This window comes from Scyliorhinus canicula, chromosome 6 (assembly GCF_902713615.1).
Source record: "Scyliorhinus canicula chromosome 6, sScyCan1.1, whole genome shotgun sequence".
In the NCBI taxonomy this organism is placed as follows: Eukaryota; Metazoa; Chordata; class Chondrichthyes; order Carcharhiniformes; family Scyliorhinidae; genus Scyliorhinus; species Scyliorhinus canicula.
This window is the reverse complement of record NC_052151.1, coordinates 92,952,355-92,970,434: the sequence shown is the minus strand read 5'-3', so window position 1 is coordinate 92,970,434 and position 18,080 is coordinate 92,952,355. Positions and strand designations below refer to the sequence as shown.

Below are 18,080 nucleotides of genomic sequence, written 5' to 3'. Positions count from 1 at the left end.
CAGATGCCAGCGTGAATGTGAATTACTCTAGATTCATGAGGGCAGAGTGCATGTCATGAATTACTCTGGAAATAGCACCCCCAATGGGAACAGGAACTGCATGCAATTCACTCCCGGCGTCAACACTTCGGGCGCGAATCTCTGATCGCGGGACAGTGCGTCCGCGCCGTTGTGAACGCCGTCGCATTTCACGACGGCGCAAAACGGGCGCAGGAACTAGCGATTTTGTTCCCCACAGGGGGCCAGCACGGTGCTGGAGTGGTTCACGCTGCTCCAGCCTCCTAACTTGGCATGCACTGGGGGCGGCGCCAACCTGCACATGCGTAGTAGACCATGACGCAACATGGCGCGGGGGTTCTGAGGCCAGAATCGCAACAAAGACGGAGCTGCCCCCGCTCCCCCCCCGACCCCTCGCACAGAGTTCCCACTGTCAGCGACCAGGTGTGGACGGCGCCGGCGGGACTGCTTTTTCCGCGCGGCCACTCGGCCCATGCGGGCCGGAGAACCGGTGGCCCGGCCTCGTACAGTGGCCCATGACTGGCGCTGCGCCAAACGCGCCGGCGCAAATGCCGCCGATTCTCCGCACCTTGGAGAATAGCGTGGCGGCATCGGGGCGGGGCGCGGTTGCGGAAATTCTCCGGCCCAGTGCGGGGCTGGGGGAATCGCGCCCTCTGTCTCTCAAATGGAGAATCTCACCCAATATGTTTGAGAAAATTCTATAATCTTAGAGTAACCATGCAAGCAGCATAATCGTAGAAAGCAATTGAAGGAAAATTTTGAATTGATTCAGAGTGATGAAATAAGTTTCTAAGCTGGGGAGAACAGACAAAAGCTTTAGAGTCATTAAAGAACAGTAATGTGCACGAGAAGAACTTTCTGACTAGATGAACCAATAATCTTCATTCCAATTCTATTTTAATATCGTATAACCATAATGTGACTACTCTAAACATTAGTTTAATTTTGAGTTGAAGTAGCTAATGATGATCAAATATACTTAATTACTTAATTCAAATCTGCAAAGAGGTATTTTTTTATCCATAGAAAAGACGGTCATCCATTTGCTGTCTTTTTAAAAATCTTATTGCAGATCTAAGTAAGAGTTTTACATTTTTGTAATTAGAATAGAGATAAACTCATTAATTTGTAATGCCTTACCTGGGTAGTTGCTCGTGGTGTATGATAGCAAGAAGCCACGTCCTGATATATGGGAGCCACTTTTAAATTGAATTCTTATTTCATTACTATCTATATGGATTTCCCTGGAGATCGAGTTTAAGTTTCCACAGTAAGTACCTGTAGATAAATGTATTTAGTATATTAGACCCAATTTACATTTTCTTGTATCGGTTGCATACATAACAGTCACTACATATCCAAAAAACTCATACAAGGTGTGCTATAAATATGAGCTCACCTTTCTTATTGATACATGCTTACTTTTTCAACAGGTGTTTGGGGCGGCACAGTGGTTAGCACTGCAGCCCCACAGCTCCAGGTTCAATTCCAGCCTTGGGTGACTGTGTAGAGTTTGCACTTTATCCCCGTGTGTGCATGGGTTTCATCCGGGTGCTCCGGTTTCCTCCCACAGTCCAAAGATGTGCAGCCTAGGTTGATTGGCTATGCTAAATTGCCCCTTACCGTTAAAATGGTTAGGTGGGGATACTGGGTTACGGGGATAGGGTGAAGGTGTGGGCTTAAGTAGGGTGCTCTTTCCAAGGGCCGGTGCAGACCTGATGGGCTGAATGGTCTCCTTCTGCACTGAAATTCTATGATTCTATGAGGTTTCCACATTATGATCAGCACTTCCTTTGCTCTCAGAAAGGACTTATCATTTCAACAGAGTATCTACCAAAAAAGGTAGTGGGATTAGTTTTGGACTGCGCGAGCACGTTGTCCTGCACTCTCAACAGCTACGGTTCACAATTACTCTGAGCTGTCTCACTTTATATTACTTCAGAAGGTCACAAAACAAGATTTTTTAATTTTTTTGAATTTTGTGTACACAATTATTTTTTTCCAATTAAGGGGCAATTTAGCATGGCCAATCCGCCTACCCTGCACATTTTTGGATTGTAGGGGAGAAACCCACGCAAACACGGGGAGAATGTGCAGACTGTACACGGACAGTGACCCAGAGCTGGGATCGACCTGGGACCTCGGTGCTATGAAGCAGCAATGCTAACCACTGCGCCACCGTGCTGCCCTAAAACATGAATTTTAAGACGCAAACAACTTCAACAAGCAAAAGATCCAGCCAAATAAGGCATGTTTAATTAGATTCGGATTCTAGAATGTTATCTGTGCATTCTCTTATGACTTGGAAATACATTGGTTCTAGTTAAAGATGCAGTTAGGTGGCTTTGTTTTACATTCAAATTCCCAGTGTCGCGACTAATTAAACATCCATATGAAAAGATATAAAATATTGCAGTACATGATGTATGATAGAATATGAATTGAATTGATCACAAAGTTTGCTGCACATATGACTGGTAAGTAGTTCTTAAAGATTAATGTCATCGAGTGTGACATGGTCCGAATGAATATCAAATGCCTATATTTCACATACAGTACTTGGTAAGCAATATTGTTCATGTGATAATCTTACAGAGAATGTTGGAACTGTTTCTTCTATTAATTACCTCAAACAGATTTTCAAATGATTACTCATTTCATGCTCACCATACAACAAAGAACATCGATACAAAACTTTCCTAACTTCAGCATGTCCCAAAGTGTTTCACAGCTAATGAAGTACCTTCGAGGTGCTGTTCCTGTTGTTTGATCAGCAAATGCAGTCCCCATTTTGCACACAGCAAGATCCCACAATGTGATGAATGAGAAAATCATCTGCATTAGTGATATTAGTCGAGGGATATATGCTGGGAAGAACATTGGGCCCAATGTGTCGAAACCAGGTCTCTGGAAGAACAAGTCACCCAGTTGCACTGCCTTGCCCTCGAGTCCCTGTGGAAGATCTCAAATGAAATTGCCTCCTGAACACTCTCTGGCAGAACATTCCAGGTCCCAACCACATGCTACATAAAATTCAAGCTTTTCCTCATGTCGCTATTGCCCCTTTTTCCAAATCAGTGCCTTGCGGTTCTTGACCTTTCCGGCAATGGAAACAGTTTCTCTCCAAAGCAATTAGGAGAGCAAAGTGGGGGCATGACAAAGCATTGGTGGGTAGGATATCCCATCTATCAGTATATTAAGGGGAAGAGGATAACCAGGAAAAATCCCATGAGGGACCAAGGGGGCAATCTGTGCATGGAACCGGAGGATTTTGGTAGGGTGTTAAATGAGTACTTCACATTTGCCTTCACTCGGGAGAGCGAGGATGTAGTTACAGAAACAGTTTGATATAGGAAGTAGGGAGGGATTGGAGGTTTTGGTGGGCTTAAAAGTGGACAAATACACAGGTCCAAACGAGTTGTACCCCAGGCTGCTGTGGGAGGTAAGGAAAAAAGTTACAGGGGCTCTGACCAAAATTTTTAATTCTTCTCTGGCGATAAGGGAATTGCTAGAGGATTAGAGAACAGCTAATGCGGTTCCACTTTCCAAGGGGTAAACTGGGGAATTACAGACCAGTGAGTCTCACATCAGTGCTAGGGAAACTATTATAGAAAACGCTGACGGAGAAAATTAATCTCATCAGGAGAGGCAAGGTTTGATCAGGGATAGACAGCAAGGCTTTGTCAGAGGGAGGTCATGCTTAACAAATTTGATTGAATTTTCCGAGGAGGTTATTGGATGTGTAGATGAGGGTAGTGCAGTTAATGTGGTTTGTGTGGCTCTTCGGGGGGGTTTAAACTAATTTGTCAGGGGGCTGGGAAAACGAGCTGTAGTCCAAAAGCCAGTGTTGAGAGCAGTGAGTTACTGAGGAGGGTATCAGGAGTGTACCGGCAGACGGAACGGTGGGTTGAAGTGTGTCTACTTCAATGCAAGGAGCATCCAGAATAAGGTAGGTGAACTTGGAGCGTGGTTTGGTACTTGGGACTACGATGTTGTGGCCATTACGGAGACATGGTTAGAACAGGGACAGGAATGGTTGTTGGAAGTACCGGGGTATAGATGTTTCAGTAAGAGTAGGGAAGGTGGTAAAGGAGGCGGAGGAGTAGCATTGTTAATCAAGGATAGTTTAACAGCTGCAGAAAGGCAGTTCGAAGGAGATCTGTCTACTGAGGTAATATGGGCCAAAGTTAGAAACAGGAAAGGAGCGGTTACATTGTTCGGAGTTTTCTATAGGCCTCCAAATAATAATAGAGATGTGGTGGAAGAAATTGCAAAACAGATTATGGATAGGCGTAGGGGTCTTGGGGTAGTTGTCATTGGTTGACTTTAACTTTCCAAATATTGATTGGAACCTCTATAGGTCGAACAGTTTGGATGGGGCAGTTTTTGTACAGTGTGTGCAGGAGGGTTTCCTGACACAATATGTGGGTAGGCCGACAAGAAGGGGAGGCCACATTGGATTTGGTACTGGGTAATGAACCGGGCCAAGTGTTAGATTTGTTTGTGGGAGAGCACTTTGGACACAGTGACCACAATTCGGTATCTTTCACTATTGCAATGGAGAGGGATAGGGCCATATGGCAGGGCAAGGTTTATAATTGGGGAGGGGTAATTATGATGTGATTAGGCAAGAATTAGGGAGCATAAGGTGGGAACAGAAACTGTCAGGGAAAGGCACAAATGAAAAGTGGAGCTTGTTCAAGGAGCAAATACTGCGTATCCTTGATAGGTATATCCCTGTCAGGCAGGGAGTAAATGGCAGTGTGAGGGAACCATGGTTCACAAAAGTGGTTGAATGTCTTGTCAAGAGGAAAAAGGAAGTTTATGTAAGGATGAGAAAACAGGGATCAGTTGGATCGCTTGAGGGTTACAAGGTAGCAAGGAATGAGCTAAAAAAAAAGGGCTTAGGAGAGCTAGGAGGGGGCATGAGAAGTCCTTGGCAGGTCGGATAAAGGAAAACCCCAAGGCTTTTTACTCTTATGTGAGAAATAAAAGAATGACCAGGGTGAGGGTAGGGCCGGTCAAGGATAATAGTGGGAACTTGTGCATGGAGTCAGAAGAAATAGGAGAGGCGTTGAACGAATACTTTTCTTTGATGTTCACCAAGGAGAGGGGCCATGTTTTTGAGGATGAGTGTGTGATACAGGCAGGTAGGCTGGAGGAGGTAGATGTTCGGAGGAAGGATGTATTAGCAATTTTGAAAAACCTGACTTGTGACAATAAAGTTTATTAAAAGTAGGATCTTGAGGTGCTTGTCCACAGATCTCTGAAGGCAGCAGGGCAGGATAATAGGGTAAAAGGCATACAGACCGTTAACAGTTGTAGCATTGATTATAAAAGCAGGGAGGTTATGTTGGAGCTGTACACAAGTTGGGTTAGGCCACAGCTGGAGTACTGGGTGCAGTTCTGGTTGCCTCACTATATGAAGGATGTGCTTCCACTAGAGAGGGTGCAGAGGAGATTCATCAAGATGTTACCTGGGATGGAGCATTTTAGGTATGAAGAGAGGCTGGATAGAATTGGGTTGTTTTCTTTAGAGCAGAGAAGGCTTGGGGGGGGGGGGCATGATTGAAGTGTAGAAGATCATGAGGCGTATGGACAGGGTGGATAGGAAGCAGCTGTTCCCCTTAGTTGAAGGGTCAATAACGAGGGGGCAAAATTTTAAGGCGAGGGGTAGGAGGTTCAGAGGGGATTTGAGGAAAATAGTTTTCCCCCAGAGGGAGGTGGGCGTCTGGAATGTACTGCCTGGGAGGGTAGTCGAGGCAGTAAATCACACAACCTTTAAAAAGCTTGGATGAAGGACGGCTTCAGGGGAACTCAATACAGTTCCAAAACCAAGTAGCAGAGCAGAGAGTAAATAGTCAGGAACCCAACTTCAGGAACTGCAGCTAATTGCAAAACTAGTATACTGGTTAAATCAAAAGTGAAAAATAATAAACACGCAAATAACACATCAGCGCTGAGGGACAGGGCAGGGGAATTACCCAATTTAGAGTTCTATATACAAATGCAGAGAGTGTAAAGATTAAACTGGATGAGTTGACGATGCAAATGCAAGTTGAAGACTATGATGTAGTTGCTATTACAGAGACGTGGCTGCAGAATGGTTGGGAGTAGGAACTAAATATACCCGGTTATTAAGTTTACAAAAGGGACAGAGAATATGGCAGAGCTTTGGAGCAGCCATACGGATTACAAATACTATTACCTGGGCAGCACGGTGGCAAAGTGGTTAGCACTGTTGCCTCACGGCGCTGAGGTCCCAGGTTCGATCCCGGCCCTGGGTCACTGTCCGTGTGGAGTTTACATATTCTCCCGTGTTTGTGTGGGTTTTAACCCCACAACCCAAAGATGTGCAAGGTAGGTGGATTGGTCACGCTAAATTGCCCCTTAATTTGAAAAAATTAATTGGGTACTCTAAATTAAAAATAAATAAATAAGTACTATCACCTCAATAATGAGGGAGGACATAACGAGGGGAAAGCAATGGAAACCATATGGGTGGAACTGAGGAACGAAGAAGGATGTTGTGACAGCCGTTCTGAGCTGTTAGTATAATAGTAGAAATTATGCAAGCGTGCAGCAAAGGCAGAGTAGTATTAATGGGGGATTTCAACTTACACGTATATTGAGAGAGGCACTTGTTAAAAAGTTAGTGAATTTCTGGAATGTGTCCAGGTAGTTTCCTGCAGCAATATGTTCTGGATAACAAGGGGGGCAGGCAATATTAGATTTAATTATGAATAATGAGTCCAATTTAATTAGTAGCCTAACTGTGCGTGAACATTTATCAAACAGTGATCACAACATGATTGAATTCAGTGTAGCATTTGAAAGTGGAAAGGATGTTTCAGATACTAGAATTTTTTAGAACTGAGTAAGGACTTTAACAGGATGAGGCAGAGACTGTCCACAGTAAACTGGGAAGATCGATAAATGGGTCAAATGACTGAAGATCAGTGGAGAACATTTAAAGAAACATTTAACAAGATACAGAGCAAAAATATATCCCTGAGAGGAAAAGGCTCCGCTTCACAAAACAAAACAGCCATGGACAACAAGGAGATTAGGGATAGCATAAAACTAAAATAACATAGCGAATGGGATAGGTACAAGTACCAGGAAAGGGTCACAAAACAGCTTATAAGAGCCACTAAAAAGGATTATGAAAGGAAACTTGCAAGGGACATCAAAAGCAATAAGAAATTTTAATCGTTATATAAAGAACAATGTCGGCCCACTAAAAGCTGAAAATGGTGATATTGTCAGTGATAATGGGGAAATAGCAGACCTGTTGAACAATTACTTTGCCTCATTATTTACAATAGAAAAGGAGGGTAACTTTCCAGAAGTCCTGAAAAAATTAATAGTCTATAAAGGACAGGGTCTTAATACAATTAGCGTAAGTACAGCATCACTTATTAGGAAATTAATGGAACTGAAGAGTGACAAATCCCCAGGACCTGATGGTTTCCATCTGAGGGTGTTAAAGAAAGCAGGGGAACACATTGCAGATGCCCTAACCATAATCTTTCAGAGTTCCCTAGATTCAGGAGTGGTCTCTCTGGATTGGGAAATTGCACATGTAACTCTACCTTTTGACACCAAGTTGGGTGGGAGGGTGAGCTGTGAGGAGGATGCAGAGATCCTTTGATATGATTTGAACAAGTTGAGTGAGTAAGCAAATTAATGGCAGGTGCAGTATATTTTCGATAAATGCTGTGTTATCCAATTTGGTAACAAAAAGGAGAAGGCAGACTATTATCTAAATAGCCATGAATTAAGAGAGGGGAGTGTGTAACAAAGACCTGGGTGTCTTCATTCACCAGTCACTGAAGGTAAGTATGCAGGTACAGCAGGCGATAAAGAAGACAAATGGTATGTTGGCATACATAGCGAGAGGATTGGAGTACAGGAGCTGCAATTATACAAAGCCTTGGTGGGACCACAACTGGAATATTGTGTGCAACTTTGATCTCCTTATCTGAGGAAGGATGTTCTTGCTCGAGAGGGAGTGCAGCAAAGGTTTACCAGACCCATTCCTGGGATGTCGGCACTGACTTGTGAGGAGAGATTTGTCATGTGAGAGTGCCTTTAAGAATTGGATGTTTAAGAAATGTACCTTTAAGTAATGTAGCTGATCATATTACAGAAGTGATGTCACGGGGGGGGGAGCTGAGCTCACTTCTGCTTTTTGGGAGTTTTAGTTTCAGTTTGAAGAAAGCTTGGGTGTGGCTGTGAGCTGCATTGCTGGTGACCTCTGCCATGAAAGACTATCTCTTAATCCTTTGGTGAAATCGGAATTGTAAAAAGGTCTCAGTATTGAATATAAATCTAATGTGCGTCTGTTTGAAGGATTTGTTAAGTCTTTTGGATGTGAAAAGGAACAGTTTGCAGGATTGGGTAGTGTTGTATTATTTTCAGGGTTATCTTTGAAGTAAGGGGTGTTAAGAGATCCAATGTTTATTTAAAAGATTAATTTGAGTTCATGGAATAAACATTGTTTTGTTTTAAAAACCACGCGTCCGTAATTGTAATACTACATCTGGGGAACAAGCCGTGTGCTTCAAAAGCAACAATCCATTAAAGGTGGGGGGTGGTTGAACTCCATGATACATTTTGGGGTTCTGAAAACACCTCTTCCATAATAGATTGAATCAGTTTGGATTGTATTCACTGGATTTCAGAAAAATAAGGGGAGATCTCATAGAAACCTATAAAATTCTAACAGGACAAGACAGGATAGATGCTGGAAGAATGTTCCCAATGGTGGGTGTGTTCAGAACCAGAGGTCACAGTCTGAGGATAAAGGTAGACCATTTAGGTCAGAGATGAGGAGAAATTTCTTCACCCAGAGTGTGATCGGCCTGTGGAATTCGTTACCGCAGCTAGTAATTAAGACCAAACGTTGTATGTTTTCAAGAAGCAGTTACATATAGCACTTAAGGTGGGTGACGGCGGCGGGAGGCAGCCGCGCGTTGGAGGGCTCCCGTTCGGGAAGGGCATTGTCGGGGGGGGGGGGGGGGTAACTCCCGGTCCGAAGGGCAGCGGAAGCAGCAAAAGTCGGGAAACAGCACAAGGAGGGGAAATGTCGAAGATCAGCAAAAAATGGCCGTGAAAAAAGTGGCTGAACATCCGTTGGGGAGTGGAAAGGTCACCGCGGGGTCAGTAAAGAAAATGGAGGCTGGAGCACCAGGGGAGACCGCATTGCTTACGGCTGAAGAAATAACTAAGGTGATGGCCATGGAAGTCGAGAGGCAGTTTACAAAACACTTGGAGACAATGAGAAAGTGCTGGTGGAGGAAGCAATTACCCCGGTGAAGACGGCGGTGGAGAGCGCTGTGGCGGAGGTGCGGGAGCAAGGTGAGGTGCTGAAGGAAGTGGAAGAGACATTAATGCAGCACAGTGATCAACTTACCTCGATGGGGAAGGAGATGCGGAAGGTGATAGAGATCAACAAGGATCTGCAAGGCAAAATGGAAGACCTGGAAAACAGATCCAGGCGACAGAATTTTAGGATTGTGAGGCTGCCCGAAGGCGTGGAAGGACCAAGGCTGACTGAGTATTTTGCCACGTGCTGGCGAAACTATTGGGGGAGGGGGAGGGGGAGGATCCCTCCCGATATGAACTGGATTGGGCTCATTGGTCGTGGAGGCCTGTACCAAAGGCGGGTGAGCCGCCAAGGGTAGTGACTCTGTGCTTCTGTAGGTACAGTGTGAAGGAGAAGGTCCTGTGCTGGGCTAAGCAGAAATGGGTGGTGTAGTGGGCTGGTATACGCATATACCAGGACTTTATGGTGGAGCTGGCGAGAAGGCGGGCTGCCTTCAACCGGGTGAAGAGAACACTGTACATTAGCAAGGTGCAGTGCGGCATTGTATATCCAGTGACGCTGAGGGTGACCAACAAGTTCAAGGACTTTTATTTTGGGACGGCGGAAGCAGCGGAGGAGTTTGCGAAGGCAGAAGGACTGTGGCAGAAATCAGAAATGGTCATGTACTGATGTAGCCTCATGACTGTATTTTCTATTTCTTTTTCGTTTCACTGCGTGCTGGTGTATGGGCTATCTGAGCCAACGTTGTATATATTTGGACAAGGGAAGAAATGGGACTTTCAGTCGTAATGAGGGTTCTTTGGGGTGTGGATGTGTATGCAGGGTTTGTGTGCTAAATGAATGAAATGAAAATCGCTTATTGTCACAAGCAGGCTTCAAATGAAGTTACTGTGAAAAGCCCCTAGTGCCACATTCCGGCGCCTGTTTGGGGAGGCTGGTACGGGAATTGAACCGTGCTGCCGGCCTGCCTTGGTCTGCTTTCAAAGCCAGCGATTTAGCCCTGTGCTAGACCAGCCCCAGAGACATCTGGGTTATTCCTGCAGCCAGGCAAGGGGGAAAGAGACCAGGGCGGGGGCCTCCACGCTGGCCGGTTTAAGCTGGCCAGTGAATGGGGGGTGAGGTGGGAGGGGCTGCGACCATCGAGGCCTGGCAGAAAAGGGTCCGACGGGTCTAGCCGGGGTGGAATGTTGGGGGGAAGGAACCGAGGTTGAGGGGGAGGATTTTTACAAGAGGAAGTGGAGGGGAGTTGGGGAGTGGGGGGGGGGGGGGGGTTTACAACTATTGGGTGTCATTTATGGTACTCTTTTGGAGGTTGGATGGCATTGAGTGTTGTCGGTGGGGTGGGGGGTGGCTGGGAACTCTATAGGTTAATGGAGACCATGGGCGATTCCGGACTCCTTTCTCTTTTTCGCCTTTGTTTTTTTTTCCACCGTGGGAGGGTTTGTTTTATTTGATGCATATATTGACTGGTGGGCCGTTGATTGGGGTGGTGGGAGGATGGGATTGTTGTTGATGTTAAGGGTATTGACTTTGTATCTGTTACCGTTTACTGCTTGTTGGTCGGATGTAAGTTTTGAAGGCAAATGTGAAAATGGAGAATAAAAACATTAAAAAAAAGATATAGCACTTAGGGTAAAGAGAATCAAAGGATATGGGAGGAAAGTGGGGTTAGGCAATTGAGTTGGATTATCAGACTTGATCATGATAAATGGTGGAGCAGGCTCGCAGGGCCAAATGGCTTCCTCCTGCTCCTATTTTCATTGTTTCTCTGTTTTAAGAAAGGCGAAAGAGGAAAACCAGGGAATTGCAGACAAGTTACCACAAAGACGAGAGTAGTGGAATAATCGAGGCTTTAGTGAGCAAAATGTGGTGCCTCCTGTAACTGGAACCAGAATGGCTGCAGCATCGGAGAGCACACACATTTATACGCCACCTACTGGGCGGAGCCAGCAGGCAGGGATTTACCCATGTAGCTCTACTATATAGGCAGTGCCGTAATACATGTAATATACTACTAATGGTGACTACCACATTCACCCCCTGTTTAAAAAAAAGAGTCCGGCTGTGGCAGTGGAAAACATTACAACTTAGGTCTGTCGGGGGCTTTGACCTTCCTCTGCGATCGCCTCAGTCCTGGTGGCGATGTGGGCGCCAACTTGGTCACCTGCGACTCCGGGAGCATGTTGTCCTTGTCTTCGTCACCCGAGTGGAACCAGTGGGAGGTCGGATCCTACTGGGTGAGGGCTGCGGGGAGGTTCGCTGGAGGGAGGGTGAGTGGCGCAGGGGTGAATGAGGCAACCGGGAGGGGGGGGGGGGTGGCGGTGTCAGGTCGGGAGTCGTGGGGGGGGATCCAGCAGGTCCCGGAGGGAGCCTGGGGCCCATCAAGGTGTGCCACGTAGGCGTACTGCAGGTTCACATGTAGGAGGTGGACTTTTCCACAAAGGGGTCTGACCTATGGGTCCGTACATGCTTCCGAAGGAGGACTGGTCCAGGAACTGTCAGTCATGTTGGGAGCGAGACCCCGGAGGTGGACTTCCTCGGGAAGGCAAACACACGTTCGTGAGGGGTCTCGTTAGTCGCGGTGCAGAGGAGCGATCGGATGGAGTGGAGCGCGTCAGGGAGGACCTCCTGCCAGCAGGAGACCGGGAGATTTTTAGACCACAGGGCCAGCAGGACGGCCTTCCAGACCGTCCCGTTCTCCCTCTCCACCTGCCCGTTTCCCCAGGGATTGTAGCTGGTCGTCCTGCTCAAGGAAATGCCCTTGCTGAGCAGGAACTGACGCAGCTCATCGCTCATAAAAGAGGATCCCTGATCGCTGTGGATGTAGGTGGCGAAACCAAACAGAGTGAAGATGCTGTGGAGGGCTTTAATTACCGGGGCAGAAGTCATATCGGGGCATGGGATGGCGAAAGGGAACCGGGAGTACTCATCAATCACGTTCAGAAAGTACGTGTTGCGGTCGGTGGAGGGAAGGGGCCCTTTGAAGTCCATGCTGAGGCGTTCAAAGGGGTGGGAAGCCTTCACCAGGTGCGCTCAATCTGGCCGGTAGAAGTGTGGCTTGCACTCTGCGCAGACCTGGTGACGGTCCTGAACTCCTCAATGGAGTAGGGCAGGTTGCGGGACTTGATGAAATGGAAGAACCGGTTGACCCCCAGGTAGCAGAGGTCATAGTGGAGAGCCCGGAGTCGATCCACTTGTGCGCTGGCACATATAGGGCATCTGGGGGCTTGTTAAGCTTCCCTGGGCGATACAAAATCTCATAATTATAGGTGGAGAGCTTGATCCTCCACTTCAAGATCTTGTCATTTTTGATTTCGCCCCGATGTGTATTATTAAACTTAAAGGCAACCGACCGTTGGTCAGTGAGGAGAGTGAATCTCCTGCCGGCCAGGTAATGCCTCCAATGCCGCACAGCTTCCACAATGGCTTTGGCCTCCTTTTTGACAGAGGCGCGCCGAATTTCGGAGGCATGGAGGGTGCGGGAAAAGAAGGCCATGGGCCTGCCCGCCTGGTTGAGGGTGGCAGCCAGAGCTACGACCATCTGGAAGGGGAGAGACTCATCGATCGTGTGCATCGTGGCCTTGGCGATGTCTGCCTTGATATGGCTGAAGGCCTGGCGGGCCTCAGCCGTCAGGGAAAAAACTGTAGACTGAATGAGTGGGCGGGCCTTGACTGCATAATTAGGGACCCACTGTGCATAGTAGGAGAAAAACCCCAGGCATTGTTTCAGGGCCTAGGGGCAGTGGGAGTTCCATGAGGTGCACATGCGGTCGGGGCCGGGGTCGGGCCCTAGGACTTCATTTTCCATGACATAGCCGAGGATGGCTAAGCGGTTGGTGCGGAACACGCATTTCTCCTTATGGTACGTGAGATTAAGGAGTTTGGCGGTCTGGAGGAATTTGTGGAGGTTTGCGTCGTGGTCCTGCTGATCGTGGCCGCAGATGATAACATTATCTAGGTACGGGAAGGTGGCCCGCAGTCCGTACCGGTCAACCAGGATTTTCTGAGTGATGGGGTGTACCGGGAGGGAGCAGCGCCTTACCGTAGTGAGGTGGATATAGCTCACTGTGCTCCCGGAGTCAAAAAGGCAGGTCGTCTCGTGCCCATCAATCTTCACCATCACGTCGCAGTCGCCAGGTTGCGGGGCCGGGATTGATCCAGGGTGATTGAGGCGAGCTGCGACAGATGCTGGGAGGTCCCGGGTTGGTCAGCGGTGGTGGGGGTAGCGGCAGGCGATGAACGGCCAGATGAGCAGGGATCCTGAGGCGCTGTCCAAAATGGCGCAGAAGATGGCGGCGCGGATGAGGGGAAAAATGTAAGGGCTCACCCGTGAATAGAGGACTTGGAGCTTCTCACGAGTCCAAAGGTTCCTCAGCGGCTGTTCGGAGGTAGCTTTCGAAGCAGATTAGCCAGTGGTCAAAGGCGGACGTAGCGTTGGCTGCTTGAGGGCTCAGCTGCAGGCGATCAGGCTTGATGCGGAGATCCATCGTTTAAAAAAAATCTTGCTCAATAAATTGATGCACTATCAATTACCACAAAGACGAGAGTAGTGGAATAATCGAGGCTTTATTGAGCAAGATGTGGTGCCTCCTGTAACTGGAACCAGAATGGCTGCAGCATCGGAGAGGACACATATTTATACGCTGTCTACTGGGCGGAGCCAGCAGGCAGGGATTTACCCATGTACCTCGACTATACAGGTAGTGCCGTAATACATGTAATGACGACCACAGGGAAATTGCTGGAGTCTACAATCAGGGATGAGGTAACTGAACATCTTGAAAAATTCTGGTTGATCAGGGAGAGCCAGCATGGATTTGTGAAGGGAAGGTCATGCCCAACCAGTCTTATTGAATTTTTTGATGAGGTGACTACGGTATAGGTCAGTGGAATGTCTATGGATGTCATTAATATGGACTTCCAGAAGGCATTTGATGAAGTCCCACACAAGAGATTGTTAACCACCGAATTTAGGGCAAATTATTGACATGGTTAGGAAATTGAGTGGCAGGTGATAGAGAGTGGGAATAATGGGTAATTACTCTAATTGGCAGGAGCTGATTAGTGGTGTACCACAGGGATGTGTTGGGGCCTTACTTATTCACACTATTCATTAATGACTTGGATGATGGCTTAGAAAATCATATATCCAAATTTGCAGATACAAAGTTAGGTGGCATTGTAGACAGCCGAGTTGATCAGATAACATCGAAAGGAGGTATTGACAGACTAGGTGAATGCACAAAATTGTGGCAGATGGAATTCAATGAAAGCAAATGTGAGGTCATCCATTTTGGACCAAAAAATGATAGAGCAGAGTACTTTCTAACTGGAAAGAGGTTGGGCATAGTGGATGTCCAAAGAGACTTGGGGGTTCAGGTGCATAGGTCCTTAAAATGCCAGGAGCAAGTGGAGAAAATAATCGAAAGTGTGAATGGAATGCTAGCCTTTATATCTAAAGGATTGGACTATAAAGACACAGAGGCTATGCTGCAACTCTAGAAAACCCTGATTAGAACCCACTTGGAGCACTGTGAGCAGTTCTGGACACCACATCTTAGGAAGGATATTTTGGCCTTGGAGGGAGTGCAATGTAGGTTTACAAAAATTATACCTAGATGACAGGAGTTGAGATATGGACCTGTTTTCACCAGAATTTAGACAGTTACGGAGTGATCTGATCGAAGTATTCAAGATATTATTATTATTAATAACAGGGAAAGACAGGATAAATAAATATAAATTATTTCCACTGCTTGGAGATTTAAAACTGAGTGGCATAGTCTACAAATTAGGGCTGGACCATTCAGGAGAGATGTTAGGAAGAATTTCTTCACTGAAATTCTGGTTTTAAACTCTCTCCCACAAACTGCAGTTGAATCTAGATCAGTTGTTAATTTTAAATCGGAGATAGATAGATTTTTGTTAAGCAAAAATATTAAGGGATATGGGCCAAAGGCAGGTATATGGAGAAGGTCACAGATAAGCCATGATTTCACTGAATAGCGGGACAGGTTTGAGGGGCTGAATGGCCTACTCCTGTTCCTATGACGAGGACTTGGAAATATCATAACATTCAAGTAAGAAGTCTTACAACACCAGGTTAAAGTCCAACAGGTTTGTTTTGAATCACGAGCTTTCGGAGCGCAGCTCCTTCATCAGGTCCAGTCCAACGCCGACTTCGCCACATCATAACATTCAAGACCATGAGACAAGTGCTACGACATGGGGTTAGCGTAAAATTAGTGTAGCGTTTTCGGTCCAGACTCGATGGACTGAAGGGTCTCTTCTGGACTGAATGATTCTATGGGCTCTGTCCAGAATAGAGCACCCAGAATTTTAAAAAGAAACTCTAATTCAGGATGGCAGACAGGGTCTCAAGGCTGCTCGGCCTATAAGGTGCCTTATAGCAGTGACACATCAGCAGTTTCACTCCGTTGCCACGAGAGAAAACTAATTTTAAAAAGGCCTCAGCTGCCTAGCTGTGATTGTGGAGGGGTGCCACTGAACAGCCAGCAGCCAAAATGGGTACAGGGGTCTGATTTCCCCAATGTGATGAAACATGCCACCACCATTGCACCTCAACCCCCCCCCCCCCCCCCCCCCCACCCCTCAACCCCCACCTTGTTTACAAGTGGGTTTGCCGCTCTGTGCGACCCGCCTGCTGTCTGGACTATTCCATTTGACATAGACGATGTGTCTTAATTAGCTCCTTAATTATCGCATCAGTTTCGGTTATAATGGTTTCCAAAAGTCCTACTCCTGATATTGTTTTCCGACTCAACCTAATAATGGTGAATCCTGTTGACCTCACCTTTATTATAGCAGCAAAGTTAGGGTCATTATCCAGCAAGTCAAATATTTTATTATGTTAGTCATAAATTGAATGTTTTAAGTCATTAGCTGGTGGCAGTGAACAATAAGGATCTTTGATTTGTTCATGTGCTCTCCGTCAGAAATCTGACACTCAGACTTGGACCAGATTGACACACGCTGACATGTCCTTGCAGCCTGTTGGAGCTATGTGAACTTCTGAAGATAATTAATCTGGTCAGAATTTATATTGCAAAATATCCATCTTGTGTCAGTACACCACGGTGCATGAACACATCAAGTTTGCTCGTACAATACTCAATATCAATGTGTTATTTGAAAAGAAGGAATACTAGGGCAGAATAAATTACCTTGGGTGATCATTATCCAACACCTTTTTTCAGATGCAGTTGGACCTCGCAGCATGCTGCACAGTTATGTCTGTATATCAGTCCTCAATGTTGCTTCAGTATTGTGGTGAAACTAATAGTTAACCATCTGAATTAATCATTTGTCCATACGTATGGTTGGTAGAGCAGGATTGTAAGAAACATTGAAAGGCAGAAATATCCCGAAGTGTGTGGGAAGAGATCACTTGAACTGTTTTTGTTCAATGCTACCTATAAACCTCAGTCCTTCAATTGTGAGCCATCAGGAATTCTTAATCTCATGAGGGAACGTTCTGCTCAATTGACACTCGAAAGATTATCGAGTGAAACTCGGAAATATTTTAGATAGTTTTATGTACCAATGGTACTCTTAGTATTGAGGGAATGGGAGGATTAGAAGAGCGACAACATAAAATAAAGGGTACGATTTGTGCGACACCGCGGCACAGTGGTTATCACTGCTGCTTCACAGTGCCAGAGACTCGCGTTCGATTCCGATCTCGGGTGACAGTGTGGATGTTGTCCCCTTCTCCCAGTGGCTGCGTGGGTTTCCTCCGGGTGCTCCGGTTTCCTCCACAGTCCAAACATGTGGATGTTAGGTGGATTGGCCATGCCAAATTGCCCCTAGGTGGGGTTACAGGAATAGAGTGGGGGATTGGACCTAGGTCGGGTGCTCTTTCAGAGGGCCAGTGAAGACTCGATAGGCCGAATGCCCTCCTTCTACACTGTAGGGATTCTATGATTCTAATTCTAAGTGGGTACAGGGTCAGAGAGATATGGGCACAAATCACTGAAGGAGTAGCTAGGGTAGGTTGAGAAAGCAGTGAGTAAAGAACAAGGGGCCCGTGCTTCATAAATAGAGGCAGAGAGCAAAACAACAAGGAAGTTACGATCAACCTGCACAAATCCCTGGTTTTGCCACACTTCAGGAAAGGTGTGGAGGGTGTGCAGAAAAGATCCACAAAAATGGTTCCAGTGATCAAGAACCAGTTATGTGAATAGATTGAAGAAACTGGGGCTGTTCTCCTTGGTGAACAGAAGCTTGAAAGGACATTCGATAGAGATCTTCAGTCAGCAGGTGGGCCCCACACAGTGATCAAACTATGTTTAACAAGGCAGCCTCCCAGTGGGAGGGTGCTTGGCATGTTTCATCCATGGCCCTTCATAGTGTTCACTGCCAGGCAGCTGAGGCCTTTTCTGAAATAGATTTTAAAAAATCTCTCTTGGCATCAATAGCCCCACGTTGGAAAGTGATGCTGCCGATGAGTCATAGAAACACAGAATCCCAACAGTGCAAAAGGAGGCCATTCAGCCCATTGAGTCTGCACTGGCCCTCTGAAATAGCAGCCTATCCAGGCCCCTCCCCTGTCCTATTCCCGCAACCCTGTGTAACCCCACCTAATCTGCACATCCCTGGAAATTATGGGGCAATTTAGCATGGCCAATCACATAACCTGCACATCTTTAGACTGTGGCAGGAAACCCACGCAGGGAGAATGTGCAAACTCCACACAGACGAGTCGAGTGAG

At 46.5% G+C, this 18,080-nt stretch overlaps 1 protein-coding gene across 4 annotated transcripts in view; it reads right to left on the bottom strand.

Moving 5' to 3' along the window:
* dcbld1 (discoidin, CUB and LCCL domain containing 1) overlaps nucleotides 1–18,080 on the bottom strand; it is a 158,771-nt gene that overhangs the window by 85,765 nt on the left and 54,926 nt on the right. For all 4 annotated transcript variants that reach the window (XM_038799668.1, XM_038799666.1, XM_038799670.1 and 1 more), the window contains one exon: nucleotides 1,159–1,296. In XM_038799668.1, coding sequence (XP_038655596.1) covers nucleotides 1,159–1,296 — 138 coding nt within the window. The remainder of the gene's footprint in view (nucleotides 1–1,158; nucleotides 1,297–18,080) is intronic.